This window comes from Ursus arctos, unplaced genomic scaffold (assembly GCF_023065955.2).
Source record: "Ursus arctos isolate Adak ecotype North America unplaced genomic scaffold, UrsArc2.0 scaffold_18, whole genome shotgun sequence".
NCBI lineage: Eukaryota > Metazoa > Chordata > Mammalia > Carnivora > Ursidae > Ursus > Ursus arctos.
In genome coordinates, this window is record NW_026622852.1 from 58,374,866 (window position 1) to 58,402,565 (window position 27,700).

General features: G+C 57.1%; 1 protein-coding gene across 2 annotated transcripts in view; it reads left to right on the top strand.

The window, feature by feature from the left end:
• The window catches only part of COL5A1 (collagen type V alpha 1 chain), a 158,797-nt gene that overhangs the window by 12,791 nt on the left and 118,306 nt on the right, over positions 1-27,700 (top strand). For both annotated transcript variants that reach the window (XM_048223084.2, XM_048223085.2), the window contains exon 2: positions 24,786-24,953. In XM_048223084.2, the coding sequence (XP_048079041.2) occupies positions 24,786-24,953 (168 nt within the window). The remainder of the gene's footprint in view (positions 1-24,785; positions 24,954-27,700) is intronic.

Consider the following 27,700-nt stretch of genomic DNA (forward strand, 5'->3'; position numbering starts at 1 on the left):
GGTTTTGTCTTAAGATGGGTCATGAGTCCTAGAGAACTGTTCAGTCCCTCAGAAACTTTGCTGCCTGGGTAGCCGCCCACGCCTGGTGTGTGGGCCCGACGGGTCCGACCTGGGAAAGTTAGGGAATCTCAATTTATTTGAAACCAAGGGAGTAAGGCTTATTGTGTGTATGTGGCCCCAGGCGGTCTAGTGGGGGGCCACGCCCGGGGGCACAAGTCCACGCCGGCCACGGTGGGGGAGCCCGGCCCGCGTTCATGGCCACTGCACTGAAGACCCAGACTCCAAGGCCAAGTATGGCGGTGGTTCGCCCAGAGTCCCTGCCAGACACGCGGAGACCCGGGCGGGGCTTGCGTGGCTGGTGCTGCACCTCTGCTGGTGTGACCTCTCTTCTGTGCCTCAGTTTCCCCATGTGTGCAATGGAGCCGAGGGTTCCGCCCTCACAGGTTGGTGCTGACAGTTTCAGGAGGCTCTGTGTGAGGTGGGGAGAGTGGGCAGGGTCTCGACCTTGTGGCCTCGCACAGCACCTGTGGCGGACGAGGGGCTCCGTAGGCGCTTGTGGCCTTGAGCTGAGCCCTTCACAGACTCTCAGGCTGTTGGCCCCCGTGTTTTGAGCTGTCCTTCCCAGGGAGGGTGGGCAAGCATCAAGGGACCTGGGCTGTTCTGGGGAAGGAGGAGGGACCTGCAGTGGCGGGCAGAGGTGGGGACGCGAGGCACATCCCCCTGCAGGGCTAGGGGGGAGAGAGGAGGCGGAGGATTTGGGACTCGGTTGTGCAGGTGTGGAAGAACACCTCTGGTGCTGGATGGGAGTCTGCGGGCCCAGGGCTCCACTGCATCGTCCCACGCGGACATTCGTCTGTGCTCGGCCACGTGCCACCATGCTTCACGCAGCAGTCTGGCCATCCCAGGTCTCTGGAGGGATCCCCCAGCAGATGCCCAGCTGGTGGCAGGGTGCGTGCGTGCGTGCATGTGCAGGCGTGAGCACCGTCCCGGGAGCACAGAGCTGGCTGGGGCCGGGGCCCTGTGCTCGGCATTGCTTGCTTCATGCACCAGCGCCAGGGGGTCGCCATTGTGGGGCTGTGTCCGGTGACTCAGCTCACAAGGAGCAGACCTGAGACTGGAACACGGCTCCGAGCTCCCCAGGCCACCTCCTCCTGCATCCCCCTCCTGCTTTGTCTTCTGGATAATTTCCCAGCTGTCGCCCGGCTCCTTAGCTGCCATCTCTCCAGATGACCCTCTCCAGGCCTATTCACCTCAGACTCCTTTAATTCCCAGGAAATAACTTCCAGAAACCCTGTCAGCCCTGTTTTGGAATTCCTTAAATACTATCAGCTCTGCCTGCCCTTCTCCAGGCCACTTCTTCTCTTCTGGGCCCTTCCCTTGAACCGCTTCTGTCCTGTGGGCTTCCAGCTGGGTGACGGGGTCGCTCCTGTCGCCGTAGGATGCTGCCTCCTGCTCCCCCGACCCCGCATGCGGAGCCCAGGATCACGGGCACGGTGCTCCAGGCCCCCTCCCCGGGGCGGCTGCTTTTGCAGAGCCTGGGCGAACTCCTCTGTGTCCACCTCTTGGGCCTCACACCCCAGCCCTCCCCGTGCTGCATTTAAGCCCCAGCAGAAGCGCTGGGCTCCCGGCAGTGTGCCTTTCTCCATAAACATTGAAGCCTGGTCAATATCTAGGCAAGAAAATAAAAATGAAAATCCTCCAAAGAGGGGTAGTCTGCTGTTTTTCCAGTCCCTTATTAAAATATTTCCTGATCTGATTTCTGCAGCAGTATAAACAGCCAGTGAGTAACTGCTCCCCAGAACGGCCGAGACACCGTGCTGTTCCGGGCAGCCCATCTCTGGGGTATGTCAGGCTGAAGGCGCGCACATTTTTCTCCGAGGACTCATGCTGGCTCCCCCTCTCGATGCCCCTTCCTCCCCACTGCGACTTCCCAGCGCCTGGGGAAACTCTGGGCTGCCTCATCCGCCCAGCCGGGCCCAGCTGTGCAGGCTTAGCTCCCTCTCAGCGCCCTCCCCAGACGTGCCTGCGCACAACGTTGTGAGCCCAGGCCCTCCCCCCCCCCGCCCCCCCCACCCCCGCCCCGGGGATGCGCCCCTTCCACAGGCCGTGGGACGGGGGTGAGCGCCAAGGCAGAGAGCGGCTGGGCTGGAAGAGCTTCCAGGGATCACCCCGCCCTCATGTCCTGTGGCCCCAGGGCCCTCGTGTCCCTTTTGGGTCCTGGTCCTGGCCTCGGTTGTCACAGCACTCGAAGGGGAGGGGCAGTGTGGCAGCTGCCCATTTGGATGGGGGAGCGATGACTCTCACGGAACGTTCTGGCTCAGACATGGTGCCCTGGATCTGGTGTTAATCACGTCTGCGCTGGGCCGCGAACTCTGTGTCCAAGTGTGTAACTGAGCTCCGGAGTGTGAGTGACGGTTGTGGCACGGCTCTGCCCGGGGCTGGCGGGGGACGGGGTGTTGAAGACGACCCCTTCCTAAAACGCAGTTCGGCAGTTACTGAGTACCACGGTCTGCGGGTCGCAGTGCCTGGGGAATCGGGGCAGCACCCCTTGAAGGGCCCACAGCCTGGCCCTGGGGGGAGGGTGGACCTGGGCTCCCAGTCCTGTGGTCAGTGCAGGGTGGCCCCCGGCATGCCTCCCTTGTGCTGCCCCATCTTGATACCCTGGGAGAGGAAGGGCGGTGCCTGTAGAGTGCTGGGGACACCAGGGGTCAGAAGTCAGTTGGGGACCCCCGCTGGTGGCCTGGGCCGGGCCAGGACCGGGCTGGCCCCTGACCTGTTTGGCTCCGTGTCCCCCTCCATGTCCTTCCCCAGCCCTCCTGGGTTTGTGCACAGTGGCTCCAAGGGCATGTTGGGCCAGGCTGCTGGTTTGCCCAGAGTCAGGACTTGTGGGTGAGCTCGTGCTGCCCAGGGCATCCGGGGGACACATGCAGATGCCCAGAGGAGAGGCAGGGCCGGGAGGTGTGGGGGGGAGCCCCTGCCAGGCTGGGTGGGGAGGGGTGCGCCCTCTCCTTAGAGGTCTTCCCCTCTCCTTTCTTTAATTATGTATTTTTTTTAAATAAGAAAGGATACATTTTTCATTATAGTCATTTTGGAAAACACAAAAAAGTATACAGAAGGCAAAAAACTCACCCCTAACCCCCAAACTCAAACTCTACTGGGTCTGAGCACGAAGAGTAAGGGACGGAGGGAAGCATGTGGTGGCTGGCCTGGAACAAGGGTGCAGTCTGCGCAGCCGGGGGGCCTCGTCCCACCCAGTGTCCTCTCCCTGAAGGGGGAGGCCGTGGAGTCCCAACACAGCTCATTTGGACTTTATCCCTTCGCTTTATAAGGACAGCATTCTGTTCCCCGTCATGACTGCGGTAAAAAGCCTAATTCACTGGCAGTGTGTCCTGTGATTGGATGCTGGGTCCTTTCCATTTTTGATAGTTTAAGTGCCTGGGCATTCCTGAAGCTCGTGTGCCCTGGATTTTGCCTGAGCTCCATCCATGTCCGACACCGGGGTTTCCTCTCTGGGGCTGGGGGTGCTGGGGGGAGGAACATTCCCTGGGGCTGGGCCAGCAGAGACCCTCCCCCGCCCCATGGGGGCCGTGAGGGGGGCTGGGCCTTTGCTCTGTGGGCTTTAAGGCACAGCACTCGTAGGAATTCAGGGTTTGATAAAGGCGGCCTTCACGTTGGCCTGGAAAGAAAGGATTAGTCATTGAAATGGGCTGGGAGAGGGAAGACACCATCTGGGAAAAAGAAGCTGGACCCTGCCTTCCTCCTGCACCAAAATGCATTCCAGATGGATCAAAGATGGGAACTTTGCAAACGAAACCATAGAGCTACCAGCAGAAATCGTGGGAGACTGGGTGTTACAACCTGGGCGTGGGGAGGCTGTTCCCAGTACGACGGAAACCCCAGAAGTTATAAAAGAAAAAAAAGTTTTACTCCACGAAAGTCAAGAGTTTTTCTCGGGCCAAAACAAAACCAAAATCAACCAACCAGCATTAAAAAAAGAAAAAAAGGGAATATGAGCATGGATCACAGAGAAGGGATTGATAAGCTGTAATAGTTAAAACTCCTGTAAATCAATAAGAAAAGGCCAGGAGCCACCCCCTCTGCCCCCTGACCCCCCCCCAATAGACAAAAGACGTGCATAGTTCCTAGGAGACAAAATACAGATAATTTTTAAATGCACGAGAGGGTGCTTACTTCCTGGAAAGGAAGGCAGGTGAAAGCCCAGGGAGACACCCCTCTCCCCTCCCCCCACTTGGCCGGGTGAGTGAAGAATGGACAGTGACAGCACACACTTTACCTCCAGGCAGTGAGGGGACGTGGGTGTTCTCCTAGGTCGCCCCTCGATGACAGGCAGAGGCAATATCTGAATATTCAAACATTAAAATGCACATGCTCTTGGACCTGGCCACTCCGCTGGGTCTTGGAATTCTCCCTGATGGAAGGCGCACACCTGTGTGCGGACACCTGTGCGGTTGGGCAGCGCTGTCTGGAAGAGCAAAAGGTGGAAGTGACCTGGTCCCGTCATCAGAGTCATTCAGAAGAGAACGTTCTGCAGCCACTAAGAGAAAGGGCTTTCTTGGCTTTGTGTTTCCTGAAAGGGGTCGGTCTTCCAGATATGCTGGTAAAGGGAAGCAAGGCGAAGAATGCTTCCTGTGCTGTGAGCCCATCTTTGTGAGAAGGAAAAACTCACACATCTAGGCTTGTGTACGATAGGTGACAAGGATGCACACACGAGCGTTGGGACTCGCGGTGTTCCCTGGCGTGGGCGGCCGGGTGCGCGGCATCCTGTGAGCTGGGCGCCGGGCAGGCTCGTGGGAGCACGTGGGTGGGTGGCTGTGAGGTGGCCAGGTGTGCCGTTATCGCTGTCGGAGAGGCGGGGCGGGGAGGTGTGGGCTGGCTGCTCCGGTAGCCTGGGGCCTTTCCTACTGGCAGGCAGCTGCTTGGGGCTGGAATACCTTCATCAATGAAAAAAGTTTGTGGTTAAAAAAGGGAAAGAAACGAGCTATTCAGGAAGGAACCGAGCAGACGACTGTGCATGTAACAGTCAGTGATCCTCGAACAGTAGGAACGCGAGCATAGATTCACAGTGAAACTGTCCTCCTAGACCCCCATCCACTCATCGTGCGGGTGGGGAAACTGAGGCTGGTGCATACCTCAGAGAGTCACACAACAGGGTGGGGGCAGAGTCCGGAGACAGTGTCTCTTTTAATCCCCTGGGTAGGTGCTGACGATGCGTTGGTTTGATGAACACAGAGGAACTGCCCAGCACGGCCAGCTGAGAGCGGGGTCTGGCATTCAGCCGGTCCCCGGTCCCCGTGGCTTCCCCGGCACGGCACACCGCGGAGGGCGGTGCCTCGCCCGTCACAGTGCCCACCTGGGTGGCGGGAGGCTCGTGCATCACACCTTCTGTGCGGGTGGCCGTGTTCACGCCGTGAATGGCACCTGCCCCACACCATCCTGCAGATGCGGCTCGGCCAGGTCCTGGGCATCCTCAGGTTGGGGGCCTCTCAGGGGTCAGTAGGAAAAAAACAGAGGGCCGTGGACATGACAGCTCCGACATGGGAAGGGTTCTGGGTGGTGGTGCTGGAGCTCAGCACGTGGTGGTGCGGTGGTGGGTGTGGCCCCTGACCTCCGACCCCGTGAGCACCGTCCTGGCTGGGTGGTCACTCACTACATCATCTCCCCCTGCTCCCTGTCCAGGGCAGGGCACGGTCTTTCCGAGGCCGTCCAGCAGCAGGGCCACCTGCTGTCGCTAGGTTTGCCCCTCTCCACGGTGCAAGTCACAAGGGTCCTTGGAGTCTCGCTTGCCAGCTGATTCTCTGCTCACCCCCTGGAAAGCCAGCCTGGACATGAGGCTTTGAGGGTCCCTCCCCTCAGGAGGTGAGTCAGGGGCGGTGGCTTTGTGGTGTCAGAGGACAACAGAGAGTCCTCTGCCCTAGAAAAGCTGACGTCCCCGCTTGTGCCCGAGGGCCCTTCATGTCTTGTTTCTGCAAGATCACTGCTAGGAGGTAAATCTTGGCCCCCAAACCTCAGCCACTACTACTCTCACAGGGAAGTTGGTCTGTCCTGGTGAAGCACAGAACTGTGGGGGGAGAGAGCTGAGGCCCCCCTTGTTTACTCACTCATCTGAGAGTGTTCCGGGTGTGCCAGGCACGTGGGCTATTCATGGCTCCAAAGGCCTGACACTAAAGCATGGATGGGCCCTCTGCCCCCAAGCCCCACATCCTTGTGGGACTGGACCGTCATGGGAACGCGTGATAGGTCTGTTTGGTTAAACCATGGGAGAGTGCCATGTTGTGGGCCAAAATGGTCCAGTAGCCATTTCACGTGGTATAATCTGGTACTCCAAGAGTGAGCACAGAGGAGGGCCACCGGTCCAGTGTGGGGGCCCAAGGATGCTTTTCTAATGGTGACAATGTCTAAATTGAGGTCTACAAGATGAATGGAGATTCACTAGGAATGGTGGTTGGGACAACAGGAGGATTCCAACTACAGGGAAACGGGATGTGCAACCCCTTGATGCTGTATGACCTTGGTCTTTGAATTCGAGGTCTGGCATGACTGGAGCATAGCATGAGCAGAGTGGCGGGGTGGGGGGGCAAGAGATGAAGCTTTGGTGCTTTTAATTCAGTTTACGTTGGCAAAGGTATATTGCTGTCTTTATCCACCCATCCAACCATCTGCACATCCACCCACCCAATGTACCCGCCCACCCATCTGTCCATCTACTCATCCATGCCATTAACCCACCCGCTCATCCCCCCATCCATCCAGACCATCAACCCATTCCACCACCCATCCATCCAGACCATCACCCATTCCACCACCCACCCATCCATCCAGACCACAAAGCCATCCACCCACCCATCCATCCAAACCCTAAACCCATTCCACCACCCACCCATCCATCCAGACCACCAATCTTTCCACCACCCACCCATCCATCCAGACCCTAAACCCATTCCACCACCCACCCATCCATCCAGACCCTAAACCCATTCCACCACCCATCCATCCATCCATCCATCCATCCATCCATCCAGACCCTAACCCCATTTCACCACTCACCCATCCATCCAGACCACCAGTCTTTCCACCACTCACTCATACATCCAGACCCTAAACCCATTCCTCCATCCACCCACCCATCCAGACCATCAACCTATTCTTCCACCCACCCATCCATCCAGACCCTAACCCCATTCCACCACTCACCCATCCATCCAGACCACAAATCCCTCCACCCACCCATCCTTTCTTCCGTCATGGCACTGGGCTGCCCCCTCCACCAAACCACGTTCCACTTTAGCGTCAGGGTGGAATGACCCTGCAGACTTCCACGTTCACACTGGGGCTCTTTGAGGGGAGGAAAGGCTGACTCACTTCAGCTTCTGAGTGCTTACTTAGCAAAGGACCAGGCGCGACTAGATTCTCAGGCTGTGTGTGTTGGCTTGAACTGAGAGACAGGATACTTGCGGCGGCAGCAGCGGCACAGAGTGCAGCCGGGATAATAATGAGGTGCTGACCGTGTCTCAGGAGCTCCCCGAGGAGGGGGGCCCACGGCTCTGGACTGGCTGGGGAAGTGGGAGGTAAACGGGCTCTCAGCAGAGGTGGGACAAGGACGGGGAGAGCCGTGTGGCTGGCGGTCAACTGTCAGAGAAACTCCGTCTAGGGAGAGGGAGGTAGACAGTCCGTGTTTCAGGATGTTTGGTTATAGATTCAGAAATTCTACCAATTCCCCAAATACCTTCCGCTAACTTTTCTTGACTACAGCAAATTTAGGAAATAGAAACCTGCCTTTTTCTTTTCTATTCTGTCTTAGTCTGTTCAGGAGGCTATGGCAAAATACTACAGACTGGGTGGCTTATAACCCACAGAAGTTTATTTCTCATGGTGCTGGAGGCTGGGATGTCCAAGGTCAAGAGCCAGTGTGGCTAGGGGAGGACGCTTCTTCCGGTTCATAGCCTCTGCCTTCTCGCCGTGTCCTCATGCGGTGGAAGGGACGAGGGAGCTCTCTGGAGCCGTCATTGGGGCTGACGATTTCACCATAGGAATTTGCGGGGACACAAGCATTCAGTAGCACTGTCCTCACGCTTTCCCCTTTCCCTGGTTGAGCTCAGGTAGGAACAGCGTTGCACCTGCCGTGGTCACAGACACTGCCCATGTCATTACCAGCTGTAAATATCCCCATGGCCACCAGTCATTCACTGTAGGCTTACACTGGAGTTTATCTCTCTACTCCCTTCGTGTTGGACTTGGGTTGTTTCCAATTGTTTGCTGTTATAAATAACACCTGGATGAACATCTTTCTGGTAAATCCTTTCTGCGTCTCATTATTTCCTTGGGGTGGATTCCTAGACGCTGACTCACGGCATCAGAACACAGGAATGTTTTAAAGCCCTTTTATTGCACATGTCATTCCAGCCAGCAGCGGGTACTTGTTGCTGGAACTACTGTGCCCTGGGCGGCATTATCCCTGGGAACTGGCCCCAGGTGGGCCCCAGTGATAGAGCGGGGCTGCCCGCCCGCTGTGGGCTGGCCACTGCCCCCCTTGTGCTTCTGGTGGGCAGCGGGGCGCTGTCGTGTAAGGTCTGGGACCTGGCTGGGCTGCCTGGGCCTTTAGGGTTTGGGTTTCCTCATCTGGAGAACAGAGCAGCCCTTCCTATCCCACGGCGTTATCCTCAGAGGTGGGTTATTAAGAATAGTTACGACGCACGTGCCACCAGAGCTTGAGATGTCTCCTCCCACTCGGTCAGAAGACAGAAGGGAATCTTCTGGGACCAAATGCACAATCAGTAGATGCTCACTGTGTCCCCTGTGCTCCCCTTCCTCTCTCCGGTGGTCTGTGTGTTTGCTGAATCCCTGCTGTGGCCCGTGGAGGAGATGGTGATACCAGGTCCTGCTGATTGTGGGGTCCCCTGCCCACCAGGCTGTCACGTGGAATGAGTGTGCGCTGGAGCCCCAGTGTCTGGGGTGCCACAGGGGTGCGTGGAGGAGAGGGCTGGCCTGGGCGGGGGCAGGCTGAGGGGAAGGGAAGGGCCCGCTTTCATTTGGGCTGTATCCCGGCTGGATTCTTGCAGATGAACCGTCTGGTGGTGAAGATGGGCTCCGCTCCGCACAGCCCTGCCCACTCTTTTACTTGGCCAGTGTCTGGGGGCTCTGACTGAGCCTCTGGACATGGAAATCCACGGGGGGGAGGGACAGGGCGTGGCAGGGTTTGGGGCTCCACTTCATCAACCCGCCGAGTGTGGGCCCAGGGGGTTCAGCGGGACTGGTGGTGTAGACTCGGGGGCAGTGGCTGTGCAGGCCCGTTCTGAGTTCTGCCACCAGTTCGAGGAGGTGAGCAGTTTTGCACAGTTATGTGCTCATTTTGTGTCCATGTGGCTGGTTTTGAGTCATAGAGTGTTCTGAAGACTCGCTTGGCTCTAGGAATTGAAAAATGCTTTCGGGTCCTGGGGGAAGTAACGTAACATATTCCTCCAAAGGTCAGAGTGACCCAGTGCAATATTCTTTTACTTGGATCACATAATTGAATAACATAATTTCAGCACCAAAGACCTAGAACCAACAAGACGGCACCAGGATCCTTCTGCGGCCGTGCTCTGAAAGCTGTTCCACTCAGGCCGTGTGAGGAGCATTCAGGCCGGTGTGCAGGCCTTGACTGGTCAGACGCTGGCTTTACTTTGTAACAGGAAATATTCCTCTTAACTTCACTTATCACATTGTTTGCTTTGTGACATTTAATAGTTGTGACGCCATCTCCAAGGGCTAATTTTCTTCTGTTTCTAAAGTTGTCTCTTCCAATGAGAATTTCAAGGCAGATACCAGGCCAGTGTCAGTGCTGGAGAACCAGTGAGCCAGCAGACACATTTGCCTTTTGTCCACGTTTCAGTCTGGAAGGGCAGGGGTGAGCTGGACTCGGGCCTTACTAAGGGGGGCCCACTCCACATGTCAGACTCAGGAGATGTCATGTCCCTGGGAAGTGCAAACACAGTTTTGTTTTATGAAGTTAAAAATTGCCCACCATCAAGGCAAACTTGAAAACATCTGTGATAGTCCTGCAGGTTTAGTCTTAGGTGGACACGGTAAAGGACAATTATTTAATCATAATACCATTTCCTGTGGGACGCTAATTGGCAAATTTATTATTCCATTGATTTTGTTATAAAAGTAATACACACCCATCATAGAAATGTGAGAAGCTACTAAACAGTATAAAGAGGAAAATAAAAATGAACCATAATCCCGTCCTTGTTTAAACCATGATCCTGGTAATGCAGCCAAATAAATTACCAGCTGAATATTTTGTTGTATTTATTTTTCAGTATTTGTTCCATGCCTGCATTTACAAAATTGGGATTACAGGATACTTTGTAATAGTTTTCAACTTAAAATATGCATAAATCTCAGTAAATGAGGAGTAAAAGGGAAGTCCCTCCATCTGATAAAGGACATTGATGTAAGATGTAAAATCTATATGCTGAATTTTCTCCCCCCTGGGATCAGGGACAAAGCAAGGACATCTGCTCCCACCATGCGTATTCAACACTGTGTGGTGATCTTTGAGAGTGCAATAAGGCAAGAAAAGGAAAAAACGAGGCATGTAGATTGGAAAGGGAGAAGTGAAACTGTCTTTACTTGCAGACCACATGATTGTCGAGGTTAAAAATTCTAAAGACTTGGGGCATCTGGATGGCGCAGTCGTTAAGCGTCTGCCTTTGGCTCAGGGCGTGATCCCGGCGTTATGGGATCAAGCCCCATATCAGGCTCCTCCGCTATGAGCCTGCTTCTTCCTCTTCCACTCCTCCTGCTTGTGTTCCCTCTCTAGCTGGCTGTCTCTATCTCTGTCAAATAAATAAATAAAATCTTAAAAAAAAAAATTCTAAAGACTTTACAAAAAAGCTTCCAGAAGTAATAGGTAAATTTAGTGGGGTCACAGGAGCCATTGTCAATACAAAAAGTCACTTAGTATGTCTAGAACATAGAGATGAACAATTTGAAACATATTTAAGCAGCCACTGCAGGGGCAACTAAATACATAACACTTAGGGATATATTTGACAAGATAATCGTGCACTGGAAATTGTAAAACATTGCTTAGAGGTATTAAAGGAGATCTGAAGAGTTGGATAGGTATACCATGCTCATGGACAAGAGGATTTAATATTGTGAAGGTATCACTTTCACCTAAAACTGATCTACAGATTCAATGCAGTGCCAATTAAAATCCCAGCAGGACTTTTTGAAAAATAGACGTCAACAAGATGATTCTGCAATGTATATGGAAAGGCAAAGGACCTAAAATAACAAAAAGAATTTTGAAAAAGAAGAGGACTCCTGCTATGTGATTGTAGGACTTACTATAAAGTTATCATCATCAGAGCATTCTGGTGTTGACATAAAGATGGACGTGTAGAGCAAGGGAACAGAAGAAGAATCTATAAATAGTCTCACTCCTATATGATTTTTGACAGTAGTGCTAAGAAATTTCAGTGGTGAGAGGGTAGCCTTTATGGACAGATGGTGCTGGAACAACTAGACATCGTTCGCAAAAAAATAAACCTGGACCCTTTACTACAAACCGTATATAAAAATTAGGATGGCTCATAGATGCAAGTGTAAGATTTAAAACTATAAAGAATAAAACAAGAAAATAACCTCTTTTTAAAAAAAAATCTTGGGTTAGGCAAAGATTTCTCAGAAAGTACACAAAATATGAACCATTAAAAAAAATTGACACATTGGACTTGATCTAATTAAATGATTTTGCTCCTCAAAAGACGCTGTTAAGAAAATGGGAAGGTAAGCCACAGATTGGAATAAAATGTTTGCAAAAACACATATGTGATAAACACACCTAGAAGAGATAAAGGAATGTTCTATAGCTCAACAGTGAGAAGATAAATGACCCAATTTAAAACTGGGCAGAAGAGTTGAAGAGACATTTCATCAAAAAAGATGTAGGAATGGCACATTTGCATATGGAAAGATGCTTCACAGCTGAAGTCATCAGGGAAATGCGAATGAAAAGCACAAGCAGGTACGAGGACACACACAGGAGCCCTGGCCAGAACGCGGAGAAACTGTCCTACATTGTCGGTGGGAATGCAAGCTGGTGCAGCCACTGGGGAGGACAGTTTGGCAGGTTTTTATAAAGTCAATCGTACTTACCAGAGGACCCAGCAGCTTCACTCCCACGCATTTACCCAAGAGACAGGAAAACATACGTCTATGGAAAGACACGTGTGAACGTTCACATGCAGCTTTATTACCCCCAACTGGGAACAACACGAGTGCCCATCAGTGGGGAGATGGCGAAGTAAATGGTGGTTGAGCCGTGCAGTGGAATCCTTCACAGCAATAGCCAGAGTGGGCACACGAGCTGTGTGGGTACAGAAATGTTAAGTGGAAGACAGACACAAAAGACCATCCGTGATATGATTCTGTTCACAGAGCTTCGAGGAAAGGCAAAACCATAGAAAGAAGCTGACAAAACAGATGCCAGAGGCAGGGGGTGGAAGAGGGACACGAGGGGCTTTTCGAGGCGATGGAAATGTCCTCTATTGTGATGGTGGTGGGTGGTTACAAGACCACACATGAGTCAGACTCCTGGGATGTATACTTAAAAAGAATGAATTTTAAAGAGTGAATTTTACTACAGCAAATTACACCTTCAAAACCCTAACTTAAATTAAGCAAATAAAATGGGGCGCCTGGGTGGCTCAGTGGGTTAAGTGTGTCCTTCGGCTCAGGTCATGATGCCAGGGTCCTGGGGTTGAGTCCCGCATCAGGCTCCCTGCTCAGTGGGGGAGTTCGCTTCTCCCTCTGCCAGCCCCTCCCTCTGCTCGTGCTCTCGCTCTCTGCTCTCTCTGTCAAATAAATAAATAAAATCTTAAAAAATATAAACAGAAAACCCAGGAGCATTTCCCCAGATGATTAAACATCCCTTTATTACTAATATTAGTGATCACTTAATTAAATGATAGTAACATTAGTTAACATCAATATAACAAATAAAACGAATGAGTGTGTTGCAGTCTGGTATTCAGATGTACAATCGTAGGTTTGATCGCCCCCTCGCTCCAGGTTGGAACATTTACTTTCTTTCGATGTTTTTGGTATTGCACATGACTTTGTGGCGAGGGTCTTCAAATATTTATTCTTTTTGTCACTTGGCGTTGGAGGTAAATTCCCGCTGGGCAAAGGGAGAGAATGCTCCCAGCAATTTCAGTATGAAGTGCCACACTGTCTCCTAGAATGTGTCCGTTTGGGCTCCCATCTGTACTGAATGAGAATTTACATCCTTGCCAAAATTTAGTACGTTAAAAAAAAAAGTTTGCCAGTTTGATGGGAGACAAAAGAATCTCGCTTTAATTTAGGTTTATTTAACTACGAGTGACATTGAACATGCTTTATTTGTTGGTTTCCTTCCTTTTTAGTTGCAAGAGTTTCACAGACATCTATCAGGAGTATTGCTCTTGTAAATCTCGGCCCCTGTTTGCTGCTGGCTTCTTGTGATTATCCTTTGCTGCCTTAAAACCACCCAGAACTTACCATCTTAATAGCAGTCTTCTGCTCTAGCAATCCTAGGTGGCTCGGGAGCCTGCAAGTGGGGCCTGAGGGCAGGGACCCTGTGTCTGCCCCCTGTGTCTGGTTGAGCCGCTTCCCTGGGGCTGGTGGGGTGGCCCTGGGTGCCGGCCGAGGGCCTGGGGTCCCTTCACATGGGTCCCTCGAGGAGCTGCTTGGGCTTCCTCGCAGCATGGAGTCTGGTTCCCAGAAAGACTGTTCCAAGGTGCTTCCAGCCGGGACCCAGAAGCTAGCACGCAGCACCTCCACCGCCTCCCACTGGTCGTGTGCTCACAGACCCCCCCCCTTCAAGGGAGGGGACATAGACACCCCCTCTTAATGGCACTTGTGTTAAAGAGTTTGTGGCCATTTTAAAATGACCACACTTAAAAAATGTGCTTTGGTATTTTGTTGTGGTTGTGAATACAAGTGTGCAGATTTTGTGTGGCTGTACATACTTAGGGCATTTTTCAGAAGTGGAGGCTAGAGAGAGATGAGCAAACGCACCCCCCCCCCCCCAGGGCTCAGCCCCTACCCAGACAGAAGCTCCTCCCTGTTGGTGGGTATTGTTCTGGGCCTTTCTGTGTGGGCATTTACATGATATAGTTTCAGGTTACATAGACAGCTTTTATTTATTTTACCATGAAAGGGATGGTGCTCTGTGAATGTTCTTGTGATTTGCTCTTTTCACATGTCTTGGCTGTCTGCCCCGGGTCAGGCCAACGAGACCATCCCCTTCCTGTCCTGCCTCTGCCGAGGATTTCATACCCACAGCTTGTTTATTTAACCAGCTCCTGCCTGGTGGACATTTACCTGGCTCCATTCTTTGCTGTTACAAATGACTCTGCCTTGGAGGTCCTCACACCTTTGCAAGGTTTCCGCAGAACTCAGCCCTAACGGGGGGGGGGGGGGCAGCAGGTCAATGTGTGTTTGCATCCTAATTGAAATGCTGTGAAATTGTCCCCACAGTTTCCTTCCTTACTGGATTTATCTTGAGTCCACAAAACACACATTTCCTTCACTTGTACATTGGTTGGTTCTGTTTAATGGCTGGCTGGCTGGCTGGTTGGTTGTTTGGTTGGCTGGTTGGATGGTTGGTTGACTGGCTGGTTGGTTGGTTGGTTGGCTGGTTGGATGGTTGGCTGGCTGGTTGGTTGGCTGGCTGGCTAGTTGGCTGGTTGGTTGGTTGGTTGGCTGGCTGGCTGACTGGCTGGCTGGCTGGCTGGCTGGCTGGTTGGTTGGTTGGTTGGATGGTTGGATGGTTGGCTAGCTGGCTGGCTGGCTGGTTGGCTGGTTGGCTGGTTGGCTGGCTGGTTGGTTGGCTGGCTGGTTGGCTGGCTGGTTGGTTGGCTGGCTGACTGGCTGGTTTGTTGGTTGGCTGGTTGGCTGGTTGGTTGGGTGGCTGGTTGGCTTGTTGGTTGGATGGTTGGTTGGTTGGCTGGCTCGTTGGTTGGTTGGGTGGCTGGTTGGCTGGTTGGTTGGATGGTTGGTTGGTTGGCTGGCTGGTTGGTTAGTTGGGTGGCTGGCTGGCTGGTTGGTTGGCTGGTTGGTTGGCTGGTCGGTTGGCTGGTTGGTTGGTTGGTTGGCTGATTGGTTGGCTGGCTGGTTGGCTGGTTGGCTGGTTGGTTGTATGGTTGGTTGGTTGGCTGGCTGGCTGGTTGGTTGGATGGTTGGCTGGTTGGCTGGTTGGTTGGTTGACTGGTTGATTAGTTGGTTGGCTGGTTTGTCCACTCACTGTACTGTGTATTCACCCTGGGCTAAGCTCTCTCCTCCCCCCACTGTGATTATGTGTGACACCCTTCTCTCAAGGAGCTCATAGTCCAGGAGGTGGCAGGCCCCCTGGGGCATGTCCTGCTAGTCCAGTGTGGGGAGGGCATGGCGTGTGCAGACTGTGGTGTGGTGCTGGGGTGTCATGATTTATGGTAGGCCTCATGCTCTCCTTGAGCTTCATTAAGCAAAGGGGTCTTTTATGGGCACCACTTTGACTTGTCATGATAACTCTGGAGGGCGGGAAGGAGCCTGTGAATCCAGTGGTGCTACTGATTTTGGCTACCATTCATGGCTTCCTAGGAGAGGCAGGGTGGTGGAGCTGCTGTTGGTTTTGGGGCGTGCTAGTATCTGGTTCCATGATACATCAGTTTACTTAGTTCTGAGTCCTAAAGCCCACCCCGTCCCCTACATTCAGGAAGCTTGTGCACCTCCAGGGTGGCGAGCCAGTGGTCTGGAAATGCTCAGGCCAGTGCAGCCGAGGCCTTGCCCGGACTCTGGAATGTCAGGAGGGTTAGTGCAGAACTGATGCAGACCTTCCCCATGTATTTGACTCCCAGTAGACCCCAGAGAATATTGCATGAATGAGGCCCCCGCAGCACCCCAGGGACTGGTACTACTCGTCCACTTCTTGAAGCTCTTAGTGCGTCTGACCCAGGGGCTGGTGTAGTTCTGGCTCCTGCCTGCCCGCCCTCCTCTGCATGGCTCCCTGAGCGCTGGGCCTGGGCAAGGCTGTGGATGCAGAGGGCCCCCTGCCAGTGTGACCCCAGCTGGCCCGATGGCAACCGCCTCCGGGCCTCATGGAAGCAGGTGGGCCGAGCCTGCCCCTGCAAACACAGCCAGCCCCAGCCCGGTGGAATCTGGCACGTGGTGCCATCCCCACCCCTTTCCTCCAGAACAAGGAGATGAATTACCTCCGAGGAAACTAAGATTAATCGTCTGGCTCCCCATCACGCCTGCGGGCTCGGCTCCTGGACTGGCTCCTGCTGGCACCGCCCGTGCGCGCACAGCCCAGGCCGCCTCCTCTGGCCCGCGCCATCTCTGCAGCAGGCTGCAGGACTCCCGTCCGTGCTCTGTTCGGTCCATCGCCCTTTGTGGAACGACGGGGAGAGACACGTATGTGCTCCTTTGTTTCTGTGAAGCCAGACGGAAAGCAGGGGTGACTGACGGGAGGAGCAAGGTGCTAAGGTAGACGCTGTGAGAAGCTGGACACTTCCCTTCCTCCTCAGGCCGGCGGGAAGATGCCTCCTGTCCCTCGGTTGTGACATTTGCTCCCAGTCCTCGGGGTGGTGGAGTCTTAGTCTGGTCTGGAGCACTCACGGTCTTTGGCATAATGGGAGCCGGGCCTTCTCCATGAGGCCTGGCTGCACCCTGATGGGACGTCCCCAGGCTGCCCTGCTGGGGGGGTGGATTACCTCCTCGTGTGGCCCCAGACAAGCCCGAGGGGCTTCTTCTGTTCCCACAGGACGGCCGCCCTCCTGTCTACTCCTCCTGCAGGCCTCCCTCCCTCGTGCTGTGCCGAGCCAGCCGGCCCCCATGGGCGGCCTTGCGGGCAGCGGGACTTCTCGGTGATGTGTGTGTGTTGAGGCTTGTCTTTGCATCTGCAGGGTCACCAGGCTGGACTGTGTGTAGGTGCCCTTGGCTGAGGTGGTGGCGCATACCTGTGTTTGAGCCCCGCGAGGGCACCTGGTCAGCATGCGGCCACAGTGTGGGGTCTTCTGGAGGCGCCGGTACCCAGGTTCTCAGGTCAGCCCCAACGAGAGGTGGAAGATGGGGGTCACACTTAGGGAGAGAGTTTCAGACCAGTCCCACCTCTCACGGTGCAGACCAGGACCAGGAGAATTACCTCCTCACTGTGGCTCTCCTTAGGGATATTGTGCTCCTGAATAGGGTGGTGTAGGAGCACAGTGGGCACTCAGGGCCTCAGCTGCCCCCTCCCCGGGGCGTGTAGGTGCACAGTGGGCGCTCAGGGCCTCAGCTGCCCCCTCCCCGGGGCGTGTAGGCGCACAGTGGGCGCTCAGGGCCTCAGCTGACCCCTCCCCGGGGCGTGTTGATGCACAGTGGGTGCTCAGAGTCTCAGCTGCCCCCTCCCCAGGGTATGTAGATGCACAGTGGGCGCTCAGGGCCTCAGCTGCCCTCTTCCCAGGTCATGGAGGCTCATGGTGGGTGCTCAGGCCCTTGGCTGCCCCCTATCCCTCCTCCCACCACATTCACTGCACTTGCTTGCAGCCCCCGTGTGTCATCTGGTGGGAGGCCCTTTGGGGAAGGGGTATTAGCTGGGGCCAGCTCAGCGAGGCTGAACCTCTCTCTCCACCTGCAGCTCTCCTGTGGCCTTTCAGAGCCTTCTGCATCCTGGCTGCTCTCACCCCCTCCCAGTCCCCCATTTCCCAGGCGCTGCTGGGCAGCTGGACGGCCCGTGGTGACAGCTGGGTGATCTCTTAGGACTCACACCCCTCCAGGGCGACAAGTGCGGTGGGGACGGAAGGGCACGGGCATTTACTGGGAGGAAAAGGCCAGCCAGGCCTCTGTGAAGGAGCTGATAGCCCCTGGGACTTTTCCCAAGGCTGAGCTGTGGCCTGGGGGGCTTTTGGGCCCCAGGAGGACGGAGGAGGGATATGGTGGCCAGTGTTTCCCAGCAGCAGGGTGGGTGGCTGAGGGCATCCTGCCTATGAGAGAGAACTTGGGGCACGCCGACTGAGCGAGGCTGGGCTGGGGGGTGTCCGCATTTGGCCCTGACCTGTTGACTGGCTCTGTGACGGACTCCAGGTTGCCTCTGCTCCCCGCTGTCTGGAATACCTTTAGGCTTTCAGTGCTGAGCAGCTCTTAATTCATCCTTCTCCTTGCCACGTGACTCTTCACCCTCAAAATGCTGCCGTGAAGGCACCATGAGAAGCAGGCTCAGACCATCCCTCTCGCCGTCTCCGGGCCCTCGTGTTGGCTCACGGAAGGAGCACTGCCTGGGAGCACATCCTGCACCCTACCGTCCCTGCCCTTCTCACTACACACTGTGGGGGTGGCTATGGGGGCAGGGGGAGGTGCTCAGCGTTGCGCAGCAGTCCCATCTCGGCTGATGCTGCCCACACCGTGGCCAGGCCGTGCCCCGGGCCCACGCCCGCCACCATCCCAGTGCTGGCCACTCCTCGTGGTGTCCCTTCCCTTTCACAGATGGTGGCAGGGAGGCTCTGGGTTGGAACGCACTTTCCCCAGGGCCATGGGGCTGGTGGCTAGGAGAGCTGGGACCAGAGCCACGTCCGCCGAACCCCAATCCCAGGGCCTTTGGAGGCCCCTGGGGAGGTGGCATCAGGTGGGCCTGTCCTGGCCGTCTCGTCCAGGAGACAGATGCTGCACAAATGATTTGCACAGTCACACGCATGAAGCTGCCTCCTTCCGCGGAAAACATGCCCCAGGAGGTCGTGTCTGTGGGCCCCGAGCTCTTCCTTAGAAACCGAAAAACAGGCCCGAAGTAACTGACGAGCACGGTGAGCACTGCGGGCCCCATGCTGGGCTTGTCCCTGTGGGAGACAGACGGACAGGTGGTCAGGGATGTTGTAGGGCAGGCTGGCGGGTCCCGGCTGGAGGGGTGGGGACAGCAAGCCCCTGCCAGCTGCGGGCTCCCTGCCAGGCAGGCCCTCGTGTCCCTTCCTGCACGGAGCCCTCCATGGCCCACAGGGCAGGGTGGGCAGAGCCAGGCTCAAATCCAGCCCCCTCTAGCCACAAAAGTGCTTGTGTGGGGCCCAGGGGTGCTGAGGTCATGTGGGGGGGGGGTCCCTGGGGGTCATGCTGTGCACTGTACAAGCCCAGGACTCTGTTCTCAGGGACCATGGTGGAGTGGTCCGTGTAATGGCGTGGCCTTGGTGGGGCAGCAGTAGTGAAAGCTAGGACTTCAGGGCAGGACCGGGCCCTGATGTTGGCAGAAGAGTGAGTTCTCGGTATTGCGAGCCACTGAAGGGTGTTCAGGGACCCATGTTCCCAGCGTGGCAGCAAGCCTGGCCTGCCCCGAGGTGACAGCCCTGGGGTGGGGGAGGGGAAGCACTTGGAGACGGCCTGTCCCAGGCCCTGGGCACATTGGCCATCCCCTGCCCTTCTGCTTTGTTTCTGTAGTTTGGTCACTGAAGAGGAATTTCAGTCGCGGGCTCCAAAGGCCTGTTTGTTTTTTCAACCTGCTGGGCTGGCCCCCTTGATGGGGCCACGGAGGGCTGGTGGGAGGGCCTCAGACCTGGGCCAGGGGGGCCTCCTACCACCCCCTCCCTGGTGTCCTTTCCGAAAGCGGAGGAGGGAACTCATGAGGACGGAGTAAGGGCAGGTGTGTTTCAGCGGGTGGCCACGTGGCGCTCTGCCGACACGGAACAAGGGCAGCCCTCGGCGGCAGGTGCCATGAGCGTCTGCTGGGCGCTAGGATGGCAGGGTCCTCCTGAGGTCTACAGCCCAGGAGAGCAGATGGCCATGACACGGGGTGTTACCGCCACTTGTGGAAGGACGCATGGACGAGAGCAGCGAGGGCACCACACGTGGGGCGGGCGGCGAACGCACTGTGCTTCGTGGACTCCGTCGTTAACTCCCTGTGTCACCTGCTGTGCGTCAGGACTGGCGTGTATCCAAAGCTGCGGGTGGCTGTGTCGTGGCCCCTGCTGTGCACCAGCCTGCTGTGCGATCTCGGGATGGTCACGCCCTTTCCCCACACCTGCTCGCTTTTGAAATAAAGGGCCCTAGCCCTGTGTTGTTTGTGGTCCCTTCTAGATCTAAAATTAGACAGTTCTGAGGACTTTGAAGGTGGTTATTTAGAGAACTCTTCCGTTTTCTTTTGATGATGGCGATGTTGACTCTGAAGCGTGCAGAACCCCCTCCTCCCCCCCTGCCCCCTCCTCTGGGCTCATCCCTTTAGGCTCACCCAGCACCCTGCAGACACCTGCCGGGATTTGGCCCTGGTCTCTGTCGAGAGGGCTTGCTGCTGGAAATGCTGGGCTGTGGCCTTTGGAGGGTGAGCCATGGAGTTCTGGGGCCGGGGAGGCCTGGGGCTTCCAGCACAGGGACCGAGTCCCTGCAGGGTTGGGGGGCAGCATCGTTCCTGCCAGGTGCCTCACACCGCCCAGCAGCCCTGTCTGGAACTTGGGGTCTTGAGTCTTCTGAGCATGTGTCACAGGAGGGTCACGGCCTTCCTGCCTCAGGGAAGGCAGGGGCGCAGACAGGGGCTGTGCAGATGACCATGGGACGGAGGCAGACCAGCCGAGACCAGCAGCAGTCCCCAGAGATCCCCAAGCCCAGGGATTGGCGGAGCCTGTCACCATGGGGGCAGTGCTGACGGTCCCCTGATGAGGTAAAGGTGCTGTGATGCCCCCACTCGTCCCACCCCGGGCCTGGGCTCTTGAGAAGGGACCTTGGGTCCTGGAGATCTGGCAGGTGGACGGCCCGGCCCTGGCGAGGGCGCCCCGGTGGCAGAGTATCGGTGGGCACTGCTCTGGCTTAGGGTCCCCAGGACTTGGGGGATGGAGGAAAAGGTCCCCTCCCACTGGGACTCTGGCCATGAGTGGCCTGGTGGAATCTGAAGGCACATTATGTTTCCAGGTCCAGAGAGCCGGTTCCAATAACCCACGACCTGCTCCCCGAGCCCCAGAGGCCGCAGGAAGCCATCCCACTCTCTGGCCAGAGGGACAGACCCCGGGCTTCCGAGGAGGTCTTTGCCAGTAGCAAGTGTTTGAGAAGACACGTGGCTTATTTAGAGAAGAGCAAGAAAATAAAAAAATAAATAAGAAGGGGAGGACTTTGAGCCCAAGGCCAGCATGCGCGCCGGCAGCCTCAAGCGGAAGGTGGGGCTGTGTGCCGCCTCCTTGAGGCTCGCTGGCCTGGTGACCATGTGATCCGCTGGCAGTTGGGCCACGAGGGCCCTGGAGTCACCGTTGGGGGCTGCTTTGGTGCCCTGTGTCCTGCAGCCATGAAATGGGGGGCGGCAGCCCCCGGTGGCGTGGAGCCCTGCCGTTCCAGGTCTGGAGGGGCACCGGGCAGATGGCTTTCAGAATGATTGTGGAAAGTGCTTTTCGGGGTGGCAGAGGTCATCCTAGCGGGGTTGGTGGACGCATTGCCCCCGCCGTGCACCCGCCAGTTGTAAAATGTGTCTGGTGCACCTGTGTCCAGCTCGGGGCCGTTCTCGTCTGCACCAGCTCGCCGGTACATCAGTCCATCCCTGCTGTGCTTCAGCATCTGGGGGCCACTGCTGTCACTCCTGCATTTCTTTCCTCGGTCCTCGTGCTGCCTCGTGGGCACGTGGCGCCCAGAGCTCAACCATCTCCGTGCTAGGACCCCGCCTGCCCCCTGAGCCTTACCACCGGCCGGGGAGTCTGCGAAGTGGTTTTCAGCACCCAGGCTCTTCCGAGCGGGAAGGCCCCGGAGTTGGAGCGGGACCAGGGCGCCCGCCGCTCCCAGCACATGGTGGCCTGTGCGTGGCAAGTGTGGCGAGGTCTCCCCGTGGGGGCCTGCTTTGCACACTCTGGTCTCAGGCAGCTAAGTGGGCCCGGCCGGTATGGAGGCTGCAGTTCCCGCTCTGTCTCCACTGGGTGGCTGGGATGCGCAGGGGTGATGCTCACTGCTTGTCCGGGGAATGTGCCAGGGGCAGCCTTTGCTGCTGGAGCCCCCTCTCCAGCCTCAGGACCTTCTCCCCAGTGGGGTGACACAGGGCTCAAACCCAGGCACACCTGTACCCAAAGTCGGCACTGGGGTTCTCATCCTGATAGAGGCACCAAGGGCCCTGGTTTCCTAAGAAACTGCCTTTCGAAGGGGAGGCTCCTGTGTCAGAGGGAAGGAAAGTCCACGAAAGTCCTGTTCTGCCAGATGCCTCCCAGGCCCTTCCCACACCTTTTATAAAGCTTGAGCATTTTTTTAGCTCTGGCACAGGGAGCCCCTGGCCAGCGGGAGGGTGGCGCTGGGCCTGAATGATCTGGTGGCCTTTTCAACTTGTTTAGCAGAGGCCTATAAACATGTCACGGAGGCTTCTGGAAAACAGCTCTCTCCCGTTAGCGATCGAGAAAACAGGTTTGCAAGCTGCCGTCTGGGAAGAGCATCACCAGCTAGTGGGACGGGAGCCCAAGAAGCCCCAGCTGGGATCTCTGATCCCTCCCCTGGCCACCGCCCGCCTTGGAACTGAGTCTCAGAGATGAGCCAGAGCTCGGGGCTGTGTCACTGTGGCAGGGGAGCTGGCGGCTGGCACCGCCGTCTCTTCCCACGGCCCGAGTCCAGGCCCGGGTGCTGCTGGCACCTGCAGCTGATGTCAGCTGGACGGGCATCCGGCGAGGGCTGTGGGGCCTGTAGGAGGGTCACTGGTGCCGAGCGCTTTGGAGGTGCCGTCACCGTTCCAGGAGGGGCTGGCTACGCTGTGTGGTGGCCGGGTCCCCGGAGTTGCCGAGAGCCACCCCGGGAAATCACAGAGGCCGCAGGAGGCCATGATTCTGTCCGTGAGTGAAGGTCAGTCTGGACCAGGAGTGCCTGGGTCCCCACGCTGTCCTTTTCTTAAGGGTTCCCACCCATCCCCATGTATTCCTGGTTACAGTGACAGAGTTCTGCAGCAAAGCTGATTTGTAGAATGATAGTGCTGGGGCAGAGCTCTGGGATCCGGGTAGCGCGGCACTCTCAGGGCCTGGCCCAGGCTGCTGTGCCCCCATCCCAGCGTGTCACTGTGTGGGGAGCTGTCTGTACCTGCCAGGGCACCGTTCGCTTCCCTGAATGCCATGGCCCGGCCCTGCTCCAGGCATGCCCTCGCGGGCATGGGGCCTCTGTCAGGGCCTTGCTGGATGAGCAGTGAGGGGGCACAGGCTTCGGGGTGCCCACACCTCCCTGCCACGGTTATGCTGAGCTCCGGGCGTAACAGCTGGCACAGGATTCCTGGGGCTGGAGATGGGGAAACTGATGCTGGGGGTGGGGTCCTTTCTTACCTCCCAGTTCTCCACCCTTGTTAGAAAAGTGGGACTTTCCCCTTGAGCGAGGCTCAGGCATGTGGTCACCCCTCTGGGGAGGGAGGCCGGTGGGCTGCAGAGGCTGTGTTGGTCTCGCCCTCACACCCAGCAATGGGTGCTGATTTTACAGTAGCAGGTGTCAGACCCTAAGCCGAGTCACCCTAAATAGAAGGACAACTCACTGGCTAATGTAGATGGACCTTTCTCAGGCACGGCTTGATCCAGGGGCTCAGGCAGTGTGGCAGGAGTCTGTCTATCCCTCCTAGGGGCCAGCAGCGCAGAGAGGATTCCTCTTTCCCAAAGGAAAAGGCCCAGGATGGAGCTTTGTCGGGCTACTTGCGGTCCACCTGGGCACCAGCCACCTGGGAAGGGGAGGAGCTGTGCCCTGATTGGCCCGCTGAGGCTCACATGCCCAGTGGCAGAGGCGGGGCCAGTCACCCCCAGCCCCACCCCACCCCCACCCAGCAGGCAGGTGGGTGCTGACCGCTGGGCTTCCCAAAACCCCAGGGCAGCACCTGCTGCTCGCATGGCCTGACACTGACTCCAAGTTGGAGTTTATTTTCTCTGCCGGGGCTCCTGGGGTCTCTTGTTTGTAGTAATGAGACTGAGTTTTCCCCATGAAATCACCTGTTTGGGGCAGGTGTGTGGATCCCAGGCCTGTGGTGCTCAGAGCCTGGAGGTCCCCACTCTTCCGGATGGGAAGGAGGGAGCCAGGGGCACGGGGAGGCCGGCTTTTGCTGAAGGAGGTGCCCTGGCTTCCATCGGAACGCCTTTGGGCCCTGCTGCACTTCTCTGAGGAGCTCCTGATGGAGGGTCCGGAACTTTCTGGAAGGGTGCACGGATCTTCTCCTCCCTTATCCTTGGTTCTGTGCTGTTTTGCCTTATAGGGCTAGGTTTTCTGGGGGGAATGGAAACTGGCTCTTTGCTGTAAACAGTGATGGGAAAATCACATTTTAATCAGGTGATGATGGGGGGATAAAATGCGTCACTGGTCTCCGTGGTTCTCGTCCTGGTCCCACAGGATGTGCCGACCCCAGGGCCACGCAGCAGAACCCACGAGCTGCCAGTGCCTCCCTCTGAGAGACCTCCCCCCACAGCCGCTCCCATCCGCGGTGGGATCCGACCAGCCTTGAGGCCTGCATATGGGTGGCTTTCCCATGTTTGGGGGGGTGTCTGGGAGCTGGATCCGTCCAGTTCCTGCCAGTGGAGGATGGCAGAGCGGAGGAGCCAAGTCTGCAAACTGGGGGAGGGGAGGCCGCGGGGGGCGCAGCGAGGGACGGTTCGCTCCTGGTGTGCGGCTGCGGCAGGAGCTGGGCCGGGAGCGCGGCTCTGGGGACCTGGACGCATGCCCTTCTCTGAGCGGACCACCCCGTGCCCCCGAGCCCCTGGTTTCACAGCTGGTTCTGAGCTGGTTCCCACCCCCTCAGCCCTCTGCGCGCTCCTGGGCAGGTGGCCGGGCCCTGCGCTGCTCCTTCCCCACCGTGGCTAACACCCCACCTCCCTTTGCCATTTCAGCTCAGCCAGCAGATCTCCTGAAGGTCCTAGATTTCCACAACTTGCCTGATGGAATAACAAAGACAACAGGTTTCTGTGCCACACGGAGATCGTCCAAAGGTCCGGATGTCGCTTACAGAGTCACAAAGGATGCCCAGCTCAGTGCACCCACCAAACAGCTGTATCCTGGTAAGAGACGTGTGTGTGTTCTGGGTGCAGGGACCCGAGCCTGTGTCCCGGCTGCGGGGACCTGAGCGTGTGTCCGGGTGCAGGGTGGTGGGGACGGGCATGCGTGGGTGTGGGCATGGCTCCACCCTCCCACCTCCAGGCAGGGCGCAGGCAGGATGCCTGTGTGGAGGAAGAAGCACACGTGGTTTTCCAGGAGGCCGGTGTCCTCATTCTAGCAAAAACAGCCCAGTGGCCATCACCACCCACCACGGAAGGTGGGCCCGTGGGGCCTCATCTGTTCCCCTCGCTTTCCCAGGCAGGTGTATCCCCAGCTGTAGAGAGGCTGCCAGGACTGCACGTGTGAAAAGGTGATGGATAGCTGTCCCGTGCCGAGGTTGAGAGAGACCCGGGGTCATGGGAAAGGAAGCGCTCCCACACAGAAGCTTAATTGGGGGCAGTGACATGAAGACAAGAGTCGAGCATCAGGGCTCCCAGCAAGAGGGTGCAGGCTTCTAACGAGAAGCAGTTGCCAGGCGCCAGATCTCTGCTTTGAGTCACATGCCCAGAGTGGGGGTGACGTTGGCTGCTAAGACGTGGCATCCTAGTTGTCCTTGTCGCCCTGCTATGGACACTATGTGACACCCCCCCCCCACACCCAGGGTCAGGTAACCCTCAGGGCTTATCTGGACGTGGGTAAATAGCCCGTGGTGGGTCACCTCTTCCTCCCCGGCCTTAAACGAGCTCATTCTGATTCAGATCAGAAAGGGGCCAGGGGACCAGGCAGGTGTGCTCTCCTGGGCAAGCGGCCGCTCCGTGTGCTGTGATATGCTGTCATCAGTAGTTGACTCTGCATCGCTTTCTGGTGACCTGGCTGTGACCCCGATGTAGGGCAGCCTTGGGACAAGTCCAGTGTGTCTGTGCTCCCACGTCCCCACAGGGTCCCGAAGGACACGCTCTTTCAGGGGCTGCGTGCTTGCTTCTGATGCCCCTTGCACTCAGCCTGCCTTTAACCCATGGGGCCTTTATGAGTCCCTGAGAGAGGCTGGGTTGGCCCTTTCCAAGAAGGTCACTTTGGGTAGATGAGGTCAGGCTGGGGCACCAGGTCCCCTCCCAGCCGCCCCGGGCTGCAGGTGAGGTCACTGTCGGGCCCCCTGGCTTAGAACCCGTAGATTGCAGTCCGGCCTCCATTCCACACGTCCTGGAGCACTTCCTCCCCTTCAGGGCTGAGCCTGTCTTCTAGAATCACCCACCAGGTGCTCACTCTCATCTCCGCCCAGAAGCTGCCTACGCCCTGTCCTGCACCCCCCTGTCACCCAACCTAGAGAGACTGAAGGACACCAGGGAAGGGCTTGAGGGGGTGGCTGCCCCAGGACCTGGCGGCTGTGCGGGACGTGAGCGACACTGTCCCCTGCCAGGCCGCGCCGGGGAAGCCAGGCGTCCTGCCTGGGACGGATCTGCTGTCAGTCTGATCTCCGTCCCCCAGCTCAGGGTCTCCGGCATGACAGGTGCTCCCGCCCTCCCGAAACTGCATGGATCCCCGAGGACAGGCTCGTGATTGGAGATGCAGTGTGGATCCCCCAGCTGTAAGACAGGGCGTAGTTTCTCAGCCCTTGCTTTCCCTAAGCTTTCAAATTAGTGACTCGATTAGACACTTAGAGTGAATGCTCTGACACGGCCTTCTGGTCACAGTTACTGTGTGGAGCAGAAGTGGTCCAGGCAGAGCCAGAGTCTCATCAAAGCCAAATAAAGCCGGAGGTGGCCTCAGGCTGATTTGAGTAGGCGTTTTGAGGGGGTCCCGTCTCCAAATCCCAAAGTGTGGAGTCCTCGAAAGCTGCCAGGACGCTCTTCCTGTGACTGTGGCCTCGGGTGTGAGGAGACACATGGCTTCTGTCCCTTTTCTCTTGTATGCCGGCTGACCTTTTCACTGGGGGGCCCGTCTCCCACGTTGGGGGGCAGCGTGGCTGCATTTCGGACGCCTGTGTGTGTTGGTCGGGCCGGGTGGCCAGGGGGCCTGCATTGAGTGTGACCGTGTTTGAACGACTCGGAGCAAAGGGACGTCTGTGTCCGGGTGACTCACGGCCATGGCAGGAAGACCTTGAAGTTGTCCGGCTGCTCTGAGGACGCAGTGCCCCCTTCACAGGCTCGCGGAGGAGTGCTCGGTGGCCGAGGCCAAGCGGGTGTTTGGGAGCCCCCGTGGGGACGTGTTCTTCCCCCAGCCTGCGCCTGACCTGGGTGAGCCTGCGGCGCCCACCAGGCCCATCCAGCAGCTTTGCAGCTCTGGGCGAATCGTCTGCAGTCCCGGCTTCTCTGGACTGGGGAGTCCGGGTGGCGCGGTGCGGGACCCTGCCGTGGGATCGCCCTCCCTCCAGAGGGGCAGGCAGGCAGTTCGGGGGTGTCTGCACCTGCTAGCCAGACGGAGACTCGCGTCTTCCCTGATCCCAAGGGGTCTTCCTCGTCTCACTCACAGCCAGTGGTCCGGGTCCTGACGTCAGTGGGAGCCTGCAGCTCGACTGTAAGCATGGACCTTTCCCGACAGTTGGCCCTGACAGGCTGTAAGGTCTAAGGCAGGCCCAGAACGGGGACACTTTGAGGGGCAAGCTGGAGAGGGTGGCCCTGCTTGCCTGGGGGTCTCTGGGCCTTGCCACCCTCTGCCTGCAGGGGGACATCAAGGGAAGACCGACCTGAGACCCTAGAAGACGCCGTCACGGATCCTCCGTGAATGCAGGAGGCCGTGCGTCCCGTCGGCTGCCGCGACTTCCTGGGGCCCC